We start from the raw sequence: 24,298 nt of genomic DNA, 5'->3' as shown, positions 1-24,298 counted from the left end.
CAAAAAGGAGAAAAAAGGAAAAAATGTGAGCTTTTCTAATGTTTTATCAAGTATCATTTACAAAATTCTATTTATGTATATTCCCACTTCTTCAGTCAATAATGATTTTATTATTATTTCTTCAGTGTGTAATTTGAAAAGAGGATTAGGTAGCTGTACAGTAGTTTTCCCACTGAACAAAATCTGTTGTAAATGCAGCTGATAAAACATTAGAATAGCTCAAGCATACCTTTTATTTGATGGATAGGCATATATCCCCACTGAGAATTAACCTGAACTAAACTTTCTGATGAATTAAACAGACATTCATTTCCTGGGATGCCCATCAAGAGCTGAAACATTTTCTTCTATCTGACTATCAAAAATCTGACTTATAAATACTTATTCAACAACTAAAGAACAATCATAGCAATACATAATTAAGTGTGTTTCTATTCTTCATGAAGTTTAATGGTTAAGTTCCATTTTCCTTACCCATTTCCAGGAATATTTTATTTAAAAGTTAAGTAGTAAGTAGTAGACAGTAAGTAGACAGTACAACAAACTAAGACGTGGCTTGGAGGAACAGTAATGAAGGAGTACTTTCTGATCTATAAAACTGCAAGGAAAATCCTAGTAATTTAGCAGTATCCTAATAAATTCAGTTATGAATACTAATATTAACATTTAGAATATAACAGAGTAGAAACCTGAATTATTCTATTTTATGATGCTGTTTTTATAAATATTCAAAGATACCCATTGAGAAAAAAATGAGTAAACTTATACATACTGGAGGTTTGTGGAATTTGGAGTCTTCATAAAATTTCCCACTGGGAGAATAAAATATACACTAAAAATTTCACTGAAAAAGATTGTGACAGCTTTATTGGTCTTTAAGAAGGAATAGATTCGTCTACTAAAGTTCTACAGAACTGGCACCTGTAGTTACTGATCATTAGACAGACAACACTTAAATACAAGGAATCTATAGACACAAAGCTGGTTATCTGAAATATATTTGGGAAAAAAAACCCAAAAAAACTCACTTTGTAAAAACAAAACTATTCCTCCAAACTGAAGATTTAAAACAGTTTTTTAAGTTCCTTTCAAATGCTGGCATATTCACCTAGAACATTCCATAGTTTATCTTGCTTCAGGAGTTTCATTATAACTTATATTGATAAGGCATTTATAATATTTTCACAGTGTAGATTGAGATGATACCATTTATAATTTCAGAATTACTGGACAGAGAGGAAATTGTTTCAATACAACTTGAAAAAATGTTAAACACAAAATAATCAAGCTTTGAAAACTGAATTTGTAAGTTTTATAAAAACCATGAAATGTTGTTCTGCTGATGCACTATAATGCTGTTTAGTCAAAAAATGACAGGAATTTTTCACAAGGAAGAAGTCTTCTCTAACTTTATTAAATGGGAAATAAAACTTGGTATGTAGTTTTTAGTGACCTACCCACTGGGCTAAGGAATCATCCCTGTACATCCTCCCCTTGTCATATACCCTTCATCCTTCCATTCTACTGCTGCAGTAAGCATGTTCAGAACTGAGCATATTTTACTCTACATGTTGTACAACGAACTTGAGGAAGAGAAAATTGCAGGACTACACATTAATCTCTCGTAACTTTCTGAGTAGCTTAAAAATATTTGGTATCATTTTTACTGATCTCCTTGGAAATTTTTATTGAAGAAATATCTCAGTATTAATATGTTAGCAGATCTGTATTTCTTATTATAGATTCAGAAACATTAAATATACACACATAGCCTTATTCTCTTCTCAGAAAATTTAGAGAATTTTCTATTTAAAGGACTTAAATAGTTTGAAGTAGCTTTTAAATTTTTTCCTACTAACAGACGGATTCAGAATTTTTGAAACTGCAAACAGCAACTTTTCTTCCATAAAATCTGGTAAACTACTTACTCTTTTCATTTATAGCCCTGTCTGTATAATTTCTGACAGAACAAGGAACCTATATCCTACTTCTCATGAGCTTGAGCTTAGAAAGTTGCCTATCTTGCCACAGGGCAGGAAATGAGGTTTGTTAATGGTGGTTTTAAGGCGTTTTGTATAAGTGTAGTACAGAATGAAAAGAGAAAAGCCACTAGAGCGTTTCTCTTATGTCAGCTTTTTTTGGTTATAAAGATCAAGGAGAAAGAAGTGTTATTAGTGTGCTACCAAAACACAGCTAATCTGATGGACAGAGCACCAAGAGCAAAGTGGGAAATCTAGTTCGACTTTAAAGTTTGCCCTCTGGTGCCATGTAACTTTGTACAAGTAATTTCCTTTTGCTAGGCTCCCCACCTTGGTTTGCAAAATCACTACGATGAACCCTTCCTTCCTTTGAAGAAAAAATGTCATTATGGTTCAAATGGTTAACACTTCGACACTTCAACAAAGCTCAAGTACTGTTTTCCTGTGTACATTTATAGATACACTTTTGTTTTCTCCAAGACTTCGTATTAGCACACATTTTTTAACACGAAGCAATTAATCTCCCATTAATAAATTAATAAATGTTCAGTCAATTCTTATGTGGAATTTACATGGAAATAGACACAATCATATGTTTTTTCAATCCAGTTATGTCTGTCCTGCAATTTCTATAAGAACATTGGCTGTGGTATTGATATCTCCAAACATCTGTATAACCACTGACAGTAAAACAGAGTTGCCTTACTGAGGTAACATCGATGAGGTAGCTCGTTGGTCCTGTAATGATGGCAGGTTCACTCCAGCTGACATTAATACTGTGTGGAGATGTAGCTAAAACAGTCACATTTTCTGGAGGACCATCTGGAGCTGTAGAAGAAACTGTGTATGTGAATCATGGCCAAAAAAGTGCACAAAAAATAACTCAGTAATTTTAATGACTGTTTTAAAAATAAAAGAGTAGAGTTTAAAAAAATAAAAACTGTAGAGTTTTAAAAATAAAACTTTTTAACACATTTACACACTGCTTAAATAACTACAATTTTTTCTTTCTTTTTCTTTCATGGCACACCACGTGATTTAGAAATAGATCTTTCATTGCAACCACTATAACTTTTCTAGAGTATGGACAGCCTATGACTTCATTTTAAATTGAGATTATGGGGTTATTTAATTACAAATTCTTTATAAGTATTTCACATGACACAAGCAATATATATGCAAATATTTATACAAATAGACAAGCATAATATATTTGTTTATGTACAATGAATCATTCAAAGAACAAGAAATTGTGAAAAGACACAATATTCTGCATGTTAGAAAAAATTTCCAGAAGTATTGGAAAGTGCAAGTAGAAATAATTTTCTACATTTCCTTTCAATTTATTCTTAGCATGTTGAGAAACTCCAGAAAACACAAGCAGAAGAAGTGGTAACAATTGAAAGAGGGCAAGAATGTTCACATTAAGAAATGGGATTTCCCTAAAATTTCCATTTGCCAAAGTGAGATGTGAATTAACCTAGTTATCTCTTATTAATGAATAAGAAATTAATGAAATCATAATAACAACAGTCAGCAATGCTCAGCAATTTGTATTATTTTTTCATAATGACCATTTAAATTTCAGGAAACTAAAATTTGGAATGGAATGACAACAGATTTGTAGATGATTACAGAACTTGGCTCCAGGGTGCCTTGTTTTTGGATCAACTACAAAAAAAAAGACAACTGTGGTAAGTATCAGTGAACAGCCTGTTATAAAAGAGCATATTTGTACACATGAACTTCAGTTCATGGTTCCTTATTTTCAATCTACCACAAAAATATATGTATCAGTTAACAGCATATTAAAAAAAAAATACTAAAGTGATCATACCTATGCTAATCAGAAGATGCAGTCTCTTTTCTCAGACAAGATTAATAAGTAGTTTGCCACCATTAATCATCAGATAAGATGGGTAAATAAGGAAAAAAACTGGAGGGTATACAAGTATACTTAGTTTTTCAGGAAGAACACAGGGTAGGAAAAGAACATGGAAAGAAGTATGTAGCTGTTGCAATTATGTGTCACAGATTAATGAGGAAAATAATAAAATTTTGCACTATGGAGGTGAAAATTTAGCACCACCTCTGGACAAGAAAACAGAAATATTTGGGATTAGGTAAAATGCTATGATGAGTTTAGGGTGTTGAATATAGGAATTGGATTTCTGTGCTGGCGTTAGAATGAATATACAAGACTTTGTAGGCAGGATCAAATTCATCCATTGGAAGCACTCCCCAAAAATACTGAGTAGCATGGAACAACTGAATGAAGAGTGTAACTGAATGAACTGTGAGTGCCCATGAAGAGTGGTAAAAGGAAAGTGCTCAGAGAAGGCTATCTGTTAAGTGGGGAGCTACAACAGATATAAAAAAAGTACAAGGACAAGCAAGTTCCCTGAAAATTAGAATAAGCACAAATTTTATTTTTCAGGTAATGCATGTTAGACTTGTTACCAAACAGTGCTTTCCAGTAGCTATGGCAGTGGGATTTATTAGCCTTATTTCAAAATGTAATTTCTGAAAAGTAGTATAAAATTATATATAGCTCCTTGAACCTTGGTTTTCAAACCAAGCAAGTTTCCAAAGACAATTTTGAACTGTTTTTTATAGACCTAATGGAACATTTAGTCTCTCAATATTGTTTTCAGAAGACGCTTTGCAGTTATTTACTAGAAAACGATGGTGTGAAATAATTTTAAAGCATAATCTAATCTACAAATTATCCAGTCTGCAGTTACTTATATGGTTAATTTCCGGATGCAGTTTATACATGATGCATTGTTAGATATTTGCCAGAAATTTCTGATTGATTATGCTATATTTAAGATACTTACCCCAAGTACATCTAAGCATTAATACCTGGTTTATTTTCATAATGAAAAGTAAAATATCAGACATTAACCAAATCATACTGAAATGTAGGAGTATTTTCTGAAATAACATGTATAATTAGTAAAATAAAATGTGTCTGATGTGTCTCATGTCTTACAAAAAACATCTTTTTAAAAACTGTGTTTGAGGCAGTGGACAACTGCCACATTCTGATTTAGGTTTGTTTGTGAAATGAATCTAGTCAATATGAAGCCATGATATCACTACCCCTTCTCTTATAAATCACAGCAATTTACTCAGGAGAAATGACCTAGTCTTATTCTCTCATTCCCCCATAATCCAATCACTTCCTCTCATAAGCACTTTTCTCCTGGTTTTCACAATAATGCATTTTCTGTAACTAATGACCATCATTTCCTGATTATCATGCTTCTATCCTTGCACAGGAATGTGGGTCTTATGGAGGTCAGGGTCATCTTTCCCATCCATCTGTGTCCTGATGCTAAGGCAGCAGTTAAGTGCGTTAGTTTGAAGATAAGTCTGGATAGCCCATCATATAGCATGATCCTCAAAAATAAGACTGAATAACTCAGTCTTCTAACAAAAATTCATGCTTGCAAGTTTGGTTAGGATCAGCTCTTTTTTTTTTTTTTTTTTTTGGTTCCCAACAAAAATTTGTGCTTCAGTTATTTAATTTTTAATCATCTAGGTTATTTTTATATAAACAGTTACATCTCATATTAGTCCACAATTATTTTCCAGTGTTTAGTTTTGAGGAAATCCAACAAAAAACCCCAATTCTCTCAGGCAAGTCTTTCCAGAAGAAAGAACACATGACAGGACATTAAATCTCGTTACTTTTCATCACACAGAAACATTTCTTCAATAGTACTAAGCAACTGGGTATCAGCAGGCATTGGGAAAGAAGGCGCTGAAAAGAGAAGCATAACCCTCTGCCCCATGCTTCTATGTCCCAGCCTTCACAGGACATTTGAACATCTGGGATTTTCCTTTGTACCTCAGTATATCCTGGCATTAGGGGACTTGGCATTTTACCAAAAAGCATTGCATTGTGTAACTGTATGAGATACAAAATGAGGTCAGTGATCACACTGTCATTCATTTTCCCTCTAACACTGACCCTCCACGATTATTTTTCTGTCAGAAAACCTAAGTTCAGCCAATCTTATTCTCATTATAAATGTAATAGTGAAACTCGGGGTAAGTGCAAATGTGAGGGAACAAAGTTTCCATAGCTATGGAAAACATTTCTTGCCCTTTCCCTTAATGTGACACAACATTGTGATCTTTTGTGCTGGTAACTATATAAATCGAAGTTATGATGAAAATATTTCATCTTGTAGAATAGATTTGGCTCTTGGGTAATCAATCAGCTAAGTAATAATGGTGCCATCACACTACTTTATGAGACAGTAAGACAATTCCTGTGAGGGTAATCTGCAAGACAGAAGGCAGAATAGTTTATCTGTGTGATTTGAGAACTAGACTGTACTAACAATCTATAAAATTTTCCACAGAGTAACTCTATAACTACTCTCAGTACAGTACACTGTCATTATTTTTTGTTTGAAACTTGCAAGTAAAGAATCTTTAAAATAATTCCTATAGCCTTAAATTTGTCTTCATAATGAATAACGGAAATAAACAGCTAAGATCCTCGCCTTATTCACTGTATATTCAGAATGATTAGGTATTTCTGCTTTAGCACAACAGTCAAATCCTCAGAACTTGTAAAAAATATTTAGGATTTATTTTATGTAATTTTTGCTGCTGTTGAAGTTTCTTCTCTTTGTATTCTGGGAAATGACTCTTAACAGTTTTCAGCCTAAATGTTGTAACCTCCTGAACATAATACTTTAATGTTTTCTTTAGGCTTCAGAGAACCCAATGAATTATGAAGAAAAAATCATTTGACTATTGTTTCACAATGAAGGTAACTTTACCTTTGATAGAAGCAGTGTCTTACAGAGACACTTCTTAAAAATCACGTGAAAGAGTGCCTAACTTCTGCCCTCAAATGTGCAAACACAACTCCCATTGATTTTATGGGCTAAGTACTCAGGGTGTTTTACATAGCAGTTAAACACCCTTAAGCCCTAGCAGACCATGTATATTGGCTGTGTATCAGCAGGCTAATCCAGAGGATGCTTGGCTCTGTCCGTGAGGGAAGGGAGAGGGGGATCAACACCTGTTCTCTGCCTACACTCTGCAAGGCTGCCCAGAGTACTGAATCTCTTTCCTGCATTCTGAATTTCTCTTTCCTGCTACAGGCTGTAGCTTTTGCAAAAGAAAGGTGGAAACGGAGGGGTTTTTTAACAGTAATTCTAAAAATTAGTCTTTGGAAAGTATGAGGTGGCTAGAAACCTGCCATGGCTAAAGATCAGCCACTGCCAGGGAGGCTCCCAGCACTGCTGAAGCACCACAGAGCTGCCAGCTGGCTACCCAGCTGTGTCATGTCACCTTCCTCTTTTTTTCCTACTCAGCTGATTGCCATTACCCCAGGAAAAAGACCAGTGCTCAGCCATGACATCTGGAATAGTGCCCATGCTTCCTTGACTACACAGCGGTGCATTTTATAGGCAGCTTATCTCCTGATGTGTCACCAATTTAGCTCACAGGAAATTTGTTGCTGCCTACTTCCATCACCATAGATACAGGTAAGCAGCCCCAGACACTTGAGCTGGAAGAGCTGGTGGAACTTGTCTAACTTCTACCCCACCACTTTTAAAATGTCTAATTGAACATACAGAGGACCTGCTGCTGAGAATTACACTGTATTGGCGTGGAAAGGGCTTTTGCAGTCTGTTGAGATGTTTATACTTCTAACTACCATCTTCTCATTGGGACTGGATAGGAAACCAGTTATCACTGTCCAGAGAGGAAATCATAAGAAGTATCCTAACTTCATGCAATTACACGTGTTTTCATTATCTGCTTCTCTGTCCAGATTAATTCCCTATTTTAAATTCAGCAACAATTTTTTGAAAAGACGTATTTGCATATGTCAGCAGCTGAGTTCTGTCAATTTAATAGTAAGAAATCTCCCCAGGGCTGCTGGCTCAAGAGTTGCACAACTTCTGTTATCTATTTTCTGCTCCATCTGGGTTTGTTGGTTTTTTTTCTTCTTCATTTGAAATGTTGCATTGATTTACAGGCAGAGCTTCCCTGCAAGAGTCACTGGACAAAGAAACTAAGTGCACCTGAGAATGACTCTGCAACTGATTCCAGTACTTCTCAATCCAAAGGACTGCTTCTGTGCTTTGTAATAAAAACAGGCTGTTGAGATATTTACTATCACGGTGTCGAAAGTCTCCTGTGTTCACATCACATAATTATAAAAGCATGAGTGGGACAAAATAAGTATCTGGACCATTGAGTAGTCCTTGGTACACAGCTGTTTAAGGACTTGGTATCTCTATTATTATTACTTTGTAAGGGAAATGACTGAAAGAGCTGTGATTAAGTCAAGGAACTCATGGTGATTCTCAGTTGCTCTACACAGGCCAGAGGCCAGATTTCAGGTATGCTCTGCCCTAGGATGGCTGCAAACTGGTAGGAAAGGTCATATGTCTCCATGCCAACTGCCTAAATAATTTATGTTTCATGTCCCCTTCTCTCAAATATTTAGTGATGACTTATTTATGACAACTACCTCTTCTCTTACTTGGAAACTTAAATCCTCAGCTGAGCCATGAGCGTTCTAATATCTGTCATGGCAGTCCTGTACATGTTACATGGCTACTCTGATTAGTAAACTCTGTAGGTGGATATGGTATTGGAAAGAAATCCTAATTCCTCTGAAGCTATTGCTTAAATTCTATTGCTGAGAACATACCACAGAATTCTGGGAAAGCTTCACATTAATGAACAGACTTTCTGCCAAAGAATTAAAAAAGGACTACTTTTCATTGACAAACCCCACATGTGAAATTGTATTGAAGATGGCATATCAACTCAAACTATCAAAAATTCAGACTTACCAAGTCTACATGTGTAGCACAGCTGAGGATTGAAATTGGTGTTGGGTAAGCAGTAAATATAACGGAGTAAAAGGCATTAAAATATCAAGCAGTGTTAAGTATGTATACCTACCACATAGCTTTTATAATATAAATATATATATCATAGGTCCAGAGTTGCAATAAATCCTTATTGACTTCACCGATATTGTAGGTCTATGAAAAAATAACTTCTACCAAGTGTTCGTGCTTATTTAGGTGAACATCACATTGTCATAGCATTATGAGATATGGCAGACATCCTTACTTACAGCCAGGAAGGGTTTGTGTTGAAATCCAGGGTGAAGAACTGCCATAACCAACATTTGTACTGGCAGCAACGGCAAATCTGTACCACCTGTATTTTTTCAGTCCATACACTGTGTCTTCTATCCATTCATCCATGACATTTTCATATAAATACTGATGCATCTCATATTCAATACATTCCATAGCTTCCCAGTCACTGCAGTGGATGGATTGTAGCTGCGTGGTAATCTTGTAGTTTTGAAAGTAGCCGAGGATAGATTTTGGTGATCTCCAATGCAAGGTCACACTTGTTGATTGCACATTGGAAAAAACAATATCCCTGGGCGCACTAGGAACTGCGGATTAAAACACTTGTAAGATACATTAATTTGAATGAAAATAATTGCAACTATAATACTTTTATCTGGTGTTGAAAAAAAACTTTAATAAGCATATCTAAAGATCAAGATTCAAATTCATATATTTAATAAGCAGTCATTCTAATGGCATAAATCACACTGTACATATTTAGGTGGCATACATTTACTATAGTCTTTGAAATAAAGAAAAATACTTTCAGGCATGCTATGTAGGACCAGCTTTGAGAGCTGTGACATTTCTACTGCTACTTTTGGGGCTATGTCTCAACTAAGGGAGGGAATATTGGGCAAAGTTATTTTTGGCCTACTCATAGAATGTTTTATTGCTATTTCTAACTGGTATTCCTCACTTAGAAATACTCATTTGCCTCCCTCTATCGTGGTAATATATGAAATCCTCACACAACACCTCAAGGTTTCCTAAGTCTTCTGTTTCACCTTCTGAATGAAAAGTAGCAAAACACTCAATGTTTGCCTAACATTATAGAAGTGCTTTAGAAGAATGCTAAGAGAAAGAGCTGCATAACAGATAAAAAAGAAACTTCCCATAACCTTTGCTTCCATGTTTTTATATACAGGTTATATTAATGTCCATGAGGCAGAAGCAGTGCATATGTGCATAGGAGTACATACATGCACATGTAGACACATTTACCCTATCTATATTGAGTCAGCAGTGTGCTCTCACCTCTCACAGACGAGATGCAACATATGGTTTTGTGCTGTATCACATAGTCATAAAGAAAGCTAATATTATCTCTAAGACTCTGTAAGATAATACTAATACTCTCTATGGCAAAAACTGTGCAGAGAAATCAGCTCAGAAATCATTGTGTGCACTTAGCTTTAAAGAGTGCTTTAGAGTCTTTGGGGGAAGAGGTATTGCTGGTAAAAGAAAAACACATGATACATCCTCAAACTGAAACTGAAGAAGTCCCAAGGCTTACATAAAGAAGAAAAGGATCCCAGACCAATGTTACTGGAGAAGAAAGAGAAAACACTCCTTTTTCCTTCCTTTTAACCTTATGGAAATATCTGATCTTTGCTTTTGTCTGCAACAATTTGTTTATTAAAGTCATCACAGTATGATAAGCTGGAACTTCTTCACTAAATATAAATATTTAAGAAGAAATGCAAATTCTAAGTCAGACAAAGCTGTGTTGATGAAAAGGTTGAGAAATTAAAATCCCTTCAAATGAGCCTGAAGCAGGTGGAGTCTGCAGGAGAGGGAGTAGGCAGAGAACCACAGGCCTTCCCCTGCTCTTCTGCTCAGCTGTCACACACAAGTACACAGCTCCCACAGCATGCAACAGCCCCATAAGCTACCAACTTGCTACACTCTAACCAGACACAGAACAAGAACAAACTATATTAGAAAAATCTTTGCTTAAGACAACTTCCATCATTATACTCCATGCTATAAAAAATTAAAGTTGGTTTTCTCTGTTGTTATTAGCATGGAGATAAATACAGAAAGTAGTAAAAAACCTGAAAACATACAATACCATTCTTGCCTGCTCAGATTTGGAGATGTCATACTCAGTTTACCCACTTTCAAAAAAATTAAGCACTGCAATATTTTCATAAAAACTCTATAAACTCTGTTAGCTATTTGTGTAAATTACACGAAATGGCCTAGTTTCATTATTAGTTTATGGAAAATAAAGGCAGAGAAATGCCAAATGGTTAGTATAAAACACCTGTATTTTTCCTCTATTAATCCTCTACTCTGTTGTAGTGTAAGCTATTAATATCTGTTAAGATACTAAAAGAATCTTGCACACACAAATATGGTAATGATAAAATGTGGGATATAATAGACTAAACTATTTGAGTGGATAAAAGTTATCACCCAGTCTCACTCTGAATGTGAGTTAAAGTATTTTAAGGCCCAACATTATATATTCCAGGAATTAAAAAATCGAGTCAGCAGTTCCAAAGACATCAGAACAGGTAAAATTAATCTAGGAAAATTCTATTCTCCTCTTTCTCACTCAGGGGGTCTTATTCTTTTTGATAAGGAATATAACCTCACCTTCCCCAACACAACTCCAGGAGCTGTGGTAGGGAGAGCCAGTATTGGCAAGTCTGTAATAAAAGTGTGAAAACATGGAGATGGAAACAACGGGCTCTAATGCCTCTTAGCCTATGACTACTAACTGCTATCTCTTGAAAACTGACTATTGGCTGTATTCCAATACAGATACTGGGGTTTGCCATAAAGCGGATAGTAACTTGCTTTCTTGCTGGGTGTCAGTAGGAAAGGTGGAAATATGTACCTTCACTTGCTCAAATGTGCAGCTGGTTAAGCCCTGGCTGGCACAGCTGCAGTCTCTGCACCTAAAACAAGGCAGGTTAAAAAGGCTAGTTGCAGATAGAGAAGGAGCAGCGCCCATGGTCTAGACACCATGGTGGCCTTTCCTTCTTAAGGAGAGTCCCTTGCTCCCTGAATTTCAACGCAGATGATGATATCAAAAATAACTGAGAGTTAGCAATTTTGCAATTAAGAAGGAAAAGACACTTGGCTTTCATAGAATGAGAAATTATATCAGGCAAAATGATGATGGCTCTGATTTGTGGGCTCTCACACAGACCAACAAAAGCCTGATAAATCCAGCCTCCATGTGCTTTCCTTGTATTTGGAAAAGAGACACTCACGGAAAGTGAGGGAAAGAATGGAGGGTGGAGAAATTATTTTTCTTTTTCTACCTGTCTTTTTTTCCTCTGACTACTGAGGGAGCCAATACACATTATCTGCACAAGGCTGAAGATAATGTTTGTGATTATCCCAGTAAGTAACAGTACATGAAAACCACCATTTTAAAAGATAAACTTGCAGGTATCCTGATAGCAAACAGATCAGACAAGCATTTCTTCTTTCACACAAAAGCTTTGGTAGCTATTTGTTGTAGCAATTTTTCCAGTTTATGAAGACCCATATAAACAAAATATTTTGAAACCACAAGATCAAGGGTCAGTCAGCAGAATTCACTGTAAAATTTTCTCTGTCAGTGCCTGGAAAGACCTTTAAAATGGAATCATAGCCTTAAATGTTAGTCAGTTTAAAATCAAGCTAATTTTATCTCCTTCCTTACGTAGACAAATTAAACATAAATATAATCGCTTGTTAGAACAAATGAAAAGATGTGATCTGAATCTGGAGCAGATCAAAGAGGTTTGATCCTAGGGCCACAGTGAAGAGCAGTGACACCCAGTGGCACAGTATCTCTTGAACTTGATGATTGTGTTCAGAGACAATTTCAAGACAGCTATGCTATTGGGTTACAGATACAAAGAGGATTACAATTACTCTAGCATGGAGAATCAGATTTCCATTCCTCAAGAATGACTAAAATTCCCCCAACTTTTTCTGTCCACAGATGGAACTGATTTGAACAAACCATTCCATGCTTCCTAGAGTAATCATGCAGCTTGTCTAAATTTTCTAAACATGACTTGGCTATGATGAAGTGGTCACTGTTCACACTAAAAATTATGGAAGCCAGAAATTGCATCTTTGTCAATTATTATTTCAGGTTACATTGGAACTGTATAAAGAATTATTATCTATTCTTATACACTGACAATTTGATGGGTATCTAATGGTAACTTTAATATTAACCCTATTTTCCAGAAAAATGCACTGAAAGAAAAGGCATGAAAAAGGCTATGATTGTGGTATTGTAAGACACCAATTGCTGAGGACTGTGCTCTGATTAGCTAGTGGGAATTCTTGCCCTAATCCCAAGTTTAAATTTCCCAAGAATCATACATAGGATCCCTTAAGTCTAATCACATATCTCACAGCCTTTCCCTGTTGTATTATGTTGCATTTGCTATAATTCAGCTATCTCTGGGAATAGGGAGTTTTTCTAAGTCTGAAACATTTGGTGCAATGTACTCCACCGAACTTTCCATTTAATAGCTTCTAATTCAGCTTCTGAAAGCCAGCCAGGAGCTGGCAGAGAGACTAGCCATGAAATGCTGGTGAATTCAGTTTCTGGACTGCAAGTGGAATGAGGTATTTTCAGGTTGATCTACCATTGTTCATATGATGCCTAAATTTCAATGAAAAGTAACTGAAGTCAGATCCACATGGGATTTTAAGCTCCTAAAACCTATTTACGTGCCTGGACTCTCACTGAAGTTGAGAGAAAGTTAAACACATAAACAGAAGTTACTTGGGCAGATCTTGGCCCTGCTTCCCCATGCTTGTCTGGCTGCAATGCTAATCAGCCCTTCCAAAGCTGGTAGACTGCTCTGAGATTAAGTTTTTATTTGAGAACCTAAATGAAAGGAAATTCTTTGTGGAAAAAGCACTACCACAGTGCAATGACTCAGATCAAGTTGAAATTGGCTGGGGGAACTGGTTTAAACTAACAAAAACACTTGGTAGAAAAACCCTTATTCACAATGCAAAGATAACCTAAGGGCAGCAAAGGACACACACACAAATCGACTGAGAAAAAAGAGGTTACGGCTTTCTGTAAAGACTTTTGTGGAAAGCAACAACTACAGCTGCACGGGCTGCGAACAGAAGATGGTAATATGATATGGCATAGTTCCTAACAAAGTTAATAAAAAAAAGTCTGCCTACAGAACAGCTGCTTGTAGCTGGAGTTTGGATTAAAAGAACAGCGGCAGCCTAGAAGTCTGTTGGGTGGTATTAAGAGCATCAATAGGAGGAAAGTGAAGAACAAAGTAGAACAGACAGCAGTGGGCACACACCAAAAAAAGTCTTCAGAAAAGAGAAGTAACTGAAAAGAAATATTCTATATTTATTATCTCTATTAAGTTTTGAAAGCTTAGTTACTCAAATGAGTTCCATTGGTTAAGCTGATAACCCTGATCATGTTAAATACTAATCTAGTATAGACTGCTAACTTCAGAGGGACTCATCATGATATGAAGTCCTGCTCAGTATGAATAAGCACGTCATGAATAGGACCCAAATTATCTTGCTAACATAAAAATGTAGAAAACTCTAGACAAATTTTCCCATGACTTGGGACTGACATTATCAGACATGCTTTAAAGGAAATTGCACAGTTGAGCATGTCTTAAAACAGCCTCTGTGGACCATGATTCTCAATCCTTAGCACATTAGAAAACTCAGTCTGCAACTGTGGGATCCAAGTACTGAAAAATCAAATCCTGCAAATCTAGAGAGAAATGCGCTCCTTTAAGCTGAAAAGACAAATAGTAAAAAGCTGTCTGTACTCAAGTCTTAAATATTCAGCTTTCCATTAAACTAAAACACTGTCTACTTTTCAGTAAACATTGTATTTGACTTCTTAATGCTTTCCATGTCAGCTTTGTACCTGTATGTCACCAACATTTCTTATATATTAATACAGAGTTGACCTAGTCCCCCCCAAAAAAAATTCCTTTACCCTGTACTATATGAATTATCTATTTCTATCAATCTTCTTATAAAAATAACACCAGTACAATTTTATTGGCAGCAGTCAAGAGATCACTGCATTTTTCTAGTGAAAATTTGCCATCAACATCAAACATATTAACTTAAATTTGGACAAAACAACTAATTAGAGACTGTAAAAAACAATCCACATCACATGAAGAACATTAAGACTGGGAAAAAAATCAGTCATCTTGGAAAGAAGTGTTTCAAGGATTCTTATTCCTAATTCACTCTACAATTTTTGGATGATTTCCCTGTAATTCGATTTGGAAATGTGAACTTGCAGCATGGATTGAACATGTGAAACACACAGCTCTTATCTGTATTAGTGACAACAGATACCAAAGCTCTGCCATTTCCATTTCAGTGGCTCTGCAGCAGGCTGATTCCTCAGGATAACCAGGCTAACACACTGCACTGCACATCTTGCTTGCAGCCCTAAGAACCACTTGAGGGTATGGGTTTAAATATTCTTCCAGTACATTATGGTCATCTGTCATTTTCTTCACTATTTAATTAGCAATATCATGTAACTTCATCTCAGAACTGTCATGAACTGGCATATGCTAAGAAAAGAATTTATGGTCAAGGAAACAGCATTTCCTTGGATTGGAAGAAGGCTTTAAACCCTTGCTATGTTTTGTGCTTCTTGATAAAAAAAAGCCCACATTTTCCAATGGGCACCACTATACTGGAGTTACAAATCCAGAATCTTTAGAATATTCCTTGTGCAGAGAATAAAGACTTGTTGTGCACATATAACAAAAGATGATGTTAATTTGCCACCTCCACACCACAATACTGGAGAATCATTCCCATCACAAATTACTTTAGGCACTACTCTTTTTTATTCACAAGGCATAATTCTGTATATAGCCACAAGTTAGTAATGGCCAAGAAAATGAAGCCCAGATTAAATAAAAATTAAATAAATAAATAAATAAATAAATAAAATTTAAAAATGCTTCTTGGACAAATTTCTAGCCATATTTCTTTTAACTGTAAGATGTGAATGAATCTCTGTTTAGCAGAAAACAAATGGTAAGGACTGTCACCTGACTACAATGGGGGCCTCAGCTCTTCTAAGACTCTGTTCAGGTATAATATCAAGTATGACTAGTAGTAAGGGGAAGAAGTGGGGGAATTACTCTGTGTGTCTTAGTATCTGTGTGTCTGCAATCAATATGATTAATATCCTCAGAAAACAATGAAAAGTGCATAAAGAAAAATTAAATTAAAAAAATTTAAAGCAGAAGCAGTTTTCTTTTTATTATTCATGCTTTGAATACCCCCAAGTGGCTTTTTAATTGTTCTATTTTTATTGTCAACTGAATGACTGTTATACTTGTCCCAGATTTGTGAGTTTACCAAATATTCACAGCTTTACTGTGCCTTTTCAAGGTTTCCTACTGTTTTATGGCTCTCTTCCCCTTCTAAAAATTCACTCAACCTCAATGGAAGTTCATTTTAATATGTGCATTATCTTGAAAATAATCCAAGGATAGCTATTCAGTCATAAAATCCTAACTCATTTATGCATGTGTATGTATACTATATTATCTTTCATATCCTTTATAATGTATTTAATCACAAACTAATACTACCACTACAAAGCTGACAGCTTTTATAACATACTTCAGCCTGGCAGAGGTGGTTTACCATGACAGTGGAGCTAAATTAGACACAAAACACCTCTAATCTCCTCATAAATTTAGGCTTCATGATTCATGTTTAATTGTACCCAGATATGAACAAATTTACCTCAAAAATATGCAAATAATCTTGCCAAGAATTTAAAGGTCAAATGCTATGCAGTGGGACACTGAGCCAAATTCGATTTCACTTTATGTCAGAAATAAATGCATTGTCAGTGACTCAGTGCTGGCTACATATTCTGTGACTAATCTTAGACCACCATAAATAAGAAGCTGACAACAGCTATAAAACTGTTTCCATTCCCATCCATGAATCTCCAATTCCTAGTATCCAGTCACTACAAAACAATTCATGCAAACACACAGCTAAGGAAATGTCCTAATAATAACTAGTTTGTTGTAAATATGACTAAGCAACGACAAAGCAAGAAAGGATCTGTGCAGTGTATGTGGCAAAAACTATGTGTTGCAATATAAATCCTTTACTTAGGAAAACTCCCAGTGATAAGAAAAATAAAACAAATGTTGTTAAAAAATAAAGACTGGTTTGGTTTTTTTCCCTGCTAGCACAACTCTTTATTACATGGACCATAAGACACTACCAGTCTCTCCCTCAAGCCCAGGTTTAATCCACAGCTTTCTCAGTCTTTCCTCAAGGACTAATTAACAGCCAATCCCGAATTTCTCTGAGATCCTGACAAATAACTTTCTTAGGTGTCACACTTTAACACTACTAGAAGCCTCTCCCTCATCCTGCAAGGTGTGAAGCACCTAGGAAGCCTCCTGTTCTCCTCTGTTACGCGACAGTAACATCCCTCCTATACAACTGTCTCCAAGTCTGAGCTCCATCTCCAGGCTCGGTCTTGTTCTAGCTCTGAGGGTTGGCTGTTCAGCAGCTGTGATGATGTAAAAGAAAGCTTTGAGAGATCTGACTGCTCTTGGTAAGTGTCTGGAAATGCAGGAGCACACATATCCATGTGCAGCACAGCAGCTAAGCTCACTGCATTATTTCCAGCCAACAATGTAAGATGTTGTGTAAGAGTATGTTCATGTCTAATACTTAAACAATGCCTTTGCCTTTTCAAAAGTGGATTTTGAGCCCTGCTGATGAGCAGAAGTTTCTGAGCAAACAAGAGGACAGACAACCCAGGCAGTAGTCTTAAATTGCCAAGGTTCTGGACAGAAGGGAACCATCAGGGATCACAAACTGGCAGCATTTGTAGGGGATCTGTTGATGAGGAAGCCAATTTAGACACAAAATTTTCATCAGAAATGTGTATGAATGTGCAACATCAGAGTTTAAATAAAGGATGTGGCCAAGCTTTAGCAGGATAGACTGTACCGGGGGAGGGGCAGTCATCAAAGTACAACCCTGGCTATTTTCACAAAAAAAAGGTGTTCTCTCTGTGCTTTTTAAAATGGCAATTAAGTCTCATCACTGTGTTCTAAAACAGGAGAAATAGGAATCTCTATTTCTTTTCATTCACTATTAGCAAGAAATTTAAACAAGAGAATGATTTAACTGCCTGTATTGAAGCAGTTTTTTTCATGAGTGCTTGCTTCATAGTCATCATTTAAATTAAACAAAAAATTTGCTTGAATAATTAGTTACCTTTTTCTGGAAGAGTACTGGCATTGCATATCTGTTCTTCACCATTGCCAGCAGATGTTGCAGCTTTTATTTTAATTTGATAAGTAATATTGGAAAGCAGATTTCTAAAAGTATGCAGTGTATCATAAGATGAAAAATTTGTAGAATTTCCTTCAACTGTTATGATGTAATGTGTAATCACACCGTTGGGTGAAGCAGGAGGGTCCCACTGCACTTGGATCGATTGCCAACTTGTTGCAATACAACGAACATTCTGCACAGCATCTGGCACTTAAAGGATACACATGTACCAAAGATTAACATTCATACACAACTAAAATGGTAATCACAGAACAATAGCATCAGAGAAGCAGACCCAATGTTCATACCAAGGATCAAGCACTGCATTGTCAGACAAATTAATAAAAGAAACACATCGAAAGAGCAAAAATATGGCTTTGTTCTCATTATAGTGTTCATTTCCAACTACCATGAATGTGACTGATGTTAGCACTTGAAACAGAAGAGGCCATTGATATGGCTTTGTCCTAGTTGTGTGCTTCAGTTCTGTTTTCCCAACAAACCTTTTGCCGGTATTTTCCTCATGTTCTTTTAAACAAAGTGTAATATAACATACACAATAGACATACTCCATACAGATACTCCATACCCATAGCAGCAGCATCAACAGCAGAAGTTCCTTATTTATCTGTTTCCTTATTTATCTGTTAGCCTTATTTCTTTCAGACATTTTACCACACTTCTTTATCCTTCCAGCAGAAGCCCGACCTGTACAGGGGTCACTGGCCAAGTTTCAGAGCTGTCATAGCAATGCCTTTAACCTACTGTTCCCCATCTATTTGCTGGATGCAGCAGAAGAAAGTTTTTTTAAAATACTCATACAAAATTCATTAAAGGTAGAAAATATTATAATCATGTTGAAAATAGAGCAATTATTTATGAACAATTGGTTAAATAGAACTGAAGAAAATACCACAAGTATGGAATGTCAGTGATGAAATGAAACAACTGATGGATGACCATGGCTCTTGAGCAGGACCACCTTCAGGTGAAGGGGTCCATTAGCCAAGCTGAACCAGCTTAGTGATGGTCCAGATTTCTAATGTTGTTGTAACTCTTGGGTACAATAAACAGCATTTTTTCCCAGAACTTCTGCTTTACCAGTTCTGGAAATAATCTCTCACTGGAAACATGATCTTAGCAAACCTGTAGTCATCATATGGGATCTTTTGATACTTTGCTCTCTTTACTAACAATATAAAGGAACCTGGGAGTCCCCTAACCCATGCTAGCCCCCTGGCACTGACAGCCCTTCCAGTGCCTGGGGGTTGCCCTGACCTGGCAAAGGAGCTACAGTTTTGTGCAACAGCCAGTTTCACAAACCAACAGGCTCTCTCTAGTGAATGTTGAGTATTTCACTTTCAGTGGCTTTCTTCCTAAGATAAATTATTTTTAAAAATGTTAAAAATTTCTTGTTGTCTAACACAATTTCCAGTTCATTTGCCAATCTTTTGTCCAGCTGCTTTTGATACTGCTAACAGTTCAGTTATTTTCACAGGGATCTGAATTACTGCTTTGATCTGCAAAGACTGATACCTATCTAATTTTCCTCCCTTTATCTATGTTGCTATTAAAAGATTTATAGTAGCCATATAAGCCTCTCATTTCAGACGAGGACATTTTTAATTCTACACTTCCGACATCAAACTTCAAACCCAGTCTACAATAGGAATGTGAATCGGTGCTACACAGGCAAAAGACAATGAGATAGTGTTAGGTTACGTTTTCCTTGGAGAGAAGAGGAAGGCTTTTGTTCAGCCATACAAAGAAAATAAATATAAATAAATATAAAAAGAACTGCAGCTTAGAGAAAGTCATGTCTAACCTGATTCCATTGTTGTAAATTCAACAGCATTACTGAATTGATTGCCATTTCCAAGCTTGGTGAATGCAGAGACACTGATAAAATAGGGGCTAAATGGTTCTAATCCAGCAAGATTTGCCTCATGGTTTGAACCTGAAATGTTCTTAAGGAAGGAAAAATTATTAGTACACAATTAATCTTTAGAAATATTGTGGGCTTCACCTTGAACTTACTGAAATGAACAGAAGATTAACAGCCATAGTTTTGCATCTTCCACTCTGAGTAGCTTTCAGTCAAATACTGAAAACTCTTTCTAGCTTCACATAAACCCCTCTCACCTTCTACTTCCATACTACAGCTCTTCAGTGGAAGAGGTTATGGGTCATAGCTTCTAATTTATTTTACTTTACCTGAGCTAGATATATAGATTGATTAGGAGCTTTTTTAAAAACAAACACACAAACAAAAAGAAAGCTAAAACCCACAGCTCAATTCCTGGGACCCATTTTTCCCAGAACATGCAAGGATATTTTTTCAAATATTGAGAGGACTATAACAGCAGGAAAGATTTAAATTTCAGCAAGAAAATCTGGTGCACATCTTGTGGGATCCAAGTTATCACAGAATTATGGTGCCTAAAGACAGTATTGCTATAAAAATTTCTTTCTGTGTCTTGCTGCCACAATCTAAATCTAATTTCTTGCCCATGCAACAAAACATGAAAAAATGTAGGGCATAGCAGATACATTGAAGTGCTTCAGCCAGTTTTGGTACTCTAATTTAGTTTGAGACTGCCTCAGATGGACAGATTTTTGGTGGTCTTTATGAATACCCAAAGAATATTTCAAAAGGTAGCTGGCTGTAGAACCCCCAGTTCCCCTTTCATATGTGTATTGTGGCCTTTCAAGCATTATGGAAGAAACTGGGGTGATGCCAACACTTCCTTCCACAATGGGGAATAACAGCAGATCTCATATGGGTAGCCCAACAGGCCACCCCATGGGGACTGATTTCCACAGTGCATACACTTATCAGCACATGCACTTTCCTTGCAAGCTAAGTCTCTGCTATAAGAACTGCACTGCTGAGGGAGTTGGAGTAATGCAGTTCTTTTCCCTGCAGCTTTTACAAGCATCTCAGATGAACAGAACTCACTGTGTAGTTTCTAAGCTTGAGATGCAATCCTGACCTCAGCTTGCTGCCTTTGCAGTTCACCCAAGCAATCAGATTTATGCCTTGATCAATTTTTTAATATCATAAAATTATAGATTCATGGAATGATTTGGGCTGGAAGGAACCTTAAAGATCATCCAGTTCCAACCCCCATACTGTGAGCAGGGAACATTCCATAAGACCAGGTTACTCAGAGCTCCATCCAATCTGGCCCTGAACATTTATATAGCATCTATTTCAGTTACAATTTACTCAGTTATTCTTATCCTGCAAACTATTTTTTAAAAAATGTAGACCTCTGAACAGTTTTTACTATTTTTTTAAGATGACTAGGAATTACTGTCTTTTTTAATCTTGAAAGTCCATCGATACTAAACAGGTAAACAAATGTAGCCACGAAGCAAGTAACTTCTGTCATTTTCTAACATCAAGCTTACACTGAAATACAAGTTAAGATTAATAAATCTCACCATTTATGAAACTTTAGAAGCTCAAAGCAAGTTAAAATCTAACAATTTTTTTCTGTTTAATTTGAAAAATTGGATTACACTTACAGTGGGAAGATAAGTAAACTGTCTTAGCAAATAGAAATTTACAGGAGCTTCATAATTCTAGAAGCATAACAGACATTTAAAATATGTGCCATATGTTTTTTCTTGAAGCATGAAAAATCATTCAAAAAATTATACACTCAATTATAAACATACCCAAAAAAAGAGTTTTTCAGTGTTGTTTTGATAAATCTTAAAATTGTATCTCAGAATAACACCATTTGACTGGGGGCTTGGATCCCATTTTAGCCACACAGAATCTGCAGTGTAGTTGATAATGGTCAAATTCTGGGGTGGAGCTAATGGCACTGCAAAAGAGAAGTGCAATTGAGTTCCAAATAACAAATAATCCAGGCAAAACAAAACACTTTGGACATGCAGGAGAACATAGGCACTTTTTTAAACATTTGTAGCTGAACTCAAGCTAACAGTATTTCATTGCTATTTCAATCTTTTTTTCTTTCTCTTTGACATGAAACAAATGCCATTAATCCAGAATACATGTTTAGTAAGCAAGGGATCTTCTTAGAGATCTAACAAATCTGTTAATCACTTAAACATCCCTATTGTCAGAACTAAGACCTTTGACAAAAATCATATTACATGTATAACTGGAATGCGATATACTTTAGTTCCTACACCACCTATGGAGCACAGTTGTCATAGATTTAAAAGATATGTAATTTACTAAGCAGGAGAGAGGAGGTCCATGTAAAGGAGAACTGTGTGAATGTGTCAGAAATATTTCCATGTCTTATCATTTTCCATTACATGGGGGGATGAAGAGAAAGGTACTGTTGCTTGCTTAAAAATCCCAGACACTTTGCAAACCATAACACATTCCAAAGGCAAAAGATATTTCTTCATGGAGTTATTTTTATAATCCTATGCAGAATGTGACCTCTTCTTGCACACTGTGGCAGGAGGAGGAGCACTCAGAAAACACTTCCCTTGCAGCGTTTTTTTCTGAAAGCTCTTCACTCACAGACCAATAGCAAATCAATTCTTCATTTCAACAGGTTGGATGTTCACATCTAAGATGACGCAGTAACATAGGGCTGATATTTCAAAGTTGGTTACAATTGAATTTGCTCACCTGACTCATCTGTGTAAAACTGAAGCACAGCACATGGACCCGCTCCTTTTATTGTTCTTGCAGCTGCATAAATGCTGTACAATGTGAATGGCAGAAGGTCTTCCAAGATGATAAAATTATTGGTGGTAGAGAATGAGCTATTCCTCTCTGGCCCAAATAAATCTAAATCATAACGTAGTATAATACCATTTGGCTTAACAGGAGGGTCCCATGAAAGCATAACTGAGGTAGTTGAGAGATTTGAAAATGTTTTGATTACAGGTGCTGATTCTGGGACTATAGGAAGAAATAAGAAAGAGAAAAACAAGGATAATTTCAGAAAAATATGAGTTACGATGAAAACTTCTACTTCATGGTCTCAAACCAGAAATGTGTAGCAGTTGTTTGTGTCACTTTATAACAAAAACACTTTAGGTAACACAAGAAAAATAAACACTTTTTTTTTCCTTAAAGAAAGCTATTCAGGTGTTTTTCCTACATTTCCTTAGGAATTAATAAAATATCTTAATCTTACCATCTTCATCAGTTCTTATGTGAAGACTTAGAGTATGCTGCTCAGAAGATCCTTTCTCAGTGGCAGGTGTGATTTTCAGAATGTAATCAGTATATTTCTCCAGATCATCAAAAATTATGCTTGTGTTGTGAGTAAGGAAAGACAATATCTTACTTGTTCCCAGTTGCATTAAACTTAGAGAAATATGAAAGAAGACTAAGCCATTTGGCTGGCATGGTGGAAACCAGCTTACATTTACAGAAGATGAGGAAATGTTTTGATAGACCAGATTTTCAACAAAACCGTCTGGGACTATGAGAGATAATAAGCAAAAAATTAAATGCATGGATTACAGTAATAAAACCCCCAAACCCAAACCAGAAATAAATGTTCAAAATATAAAATTTCAGCCGTAATATTTTTTACAACTTCTAAAAATAATTTGTGTTTCAATATCAAAGCAAAATATCAAAAGCAAAATAATTTAAGGCATATATGAATAATCATCTCTGTTAAATTTGTTTAAGAAAAGAGTCTTAATGACAGCTTAAGACAACAATTTTATTGCTTGTATCCACAGAGACTTCTGAGGTATGTTCTACTATTATAAAATAAAGTCTCAGATAAAAATGCCTTCCTTGCAAAGAAAATTATTGTAGCATTGAAAACCACACTTATGATCTTTTTACTTTGCCACCATAACAGTAAAAAAAAATTAAAGTTAGAGAATAGTTAATAAATATAAGCACTGATATACAATGAGCACTAAAAAAGTTATTAACTTACTGTCCTGATCTGTATACACATCTATTTTTTCACTGGTTTTATTTCCATCTCCAAATGCTGTGCTCGCAGTTAACCATAAAGTATAATGGCTGTATTTTGCCAAGTCATCCAGCACCACAAATGAGGACACACTGATGTTACTGTCATTACCATAACTTGTGAAATTCTAAAAGGAAAA

At 35.9% G+C, this 24,298-nt stretch overlaps 1 protein-coding gene across 1 annotated transcript in view; it reads right to left on the bottom strand.

Annotated features, from left to right (window-relative positions):
- The window catches only part of PTPRQ (protein tyrosine phosphatase receptor type Q), a 121,315-nt gene that overhangs the window by 38,130 nt on the left and 58,887 nt on the right, over positions 1-24,298 (bottom strand). The window contains exons 37-44 of the mRNA XM_085045732.1: positions 24,121-24,286; positions 23,356-23,646; positions 22,842-23,117; positions 21,902-22,053; positions 20,043-20,184; positions 18,158-18,427; positions 9,109-9,441; positions 2,686-2,807 (exon numbers count right to left, since the gene is read on the bottom strand). Of these exons, the coding sequence (XP_084901858.1) occupies positions 2,686-2,807; positions 9,109-9,441; positions 18,158-18,427; positions 20,043-20,184; positions 21,902-22,053; positions 22,842-23,117; positions 23,356-23,646; positions 24,121-24,286 (1,752 nt within the window). The remainder of the gene's footprint in view (positions 1-2,685; positions 2,808-9,108; positions 9,442-18,157; positions 18,428-20,042; positions 20,185-21,901; positions 22,054-22,841; positions 23,118-23,355; positions 23,647-24,120; positions 24,287-24,298) is intronic.

This window comes from Lichenostomus cassidix, chromosome 1Aa (genome assembly GCF_008360975.1).
Source record: "Lichenostomus cassidix isolate B80296 chromosome 1Aa, HeHo_3.0, whole genome shotgun sequence".
NCBI lineage: Eukaryota > Metazoa > Chordata > Aves > Passeriformes > Meliphagidae > Lichenostomus > Lichenostomus cassidix.
The sequence above is the reverse complement of the archived record's forward strand: the minus strand, read 5'-3'. Positions and strand labels throughout refer to the sequence as shown.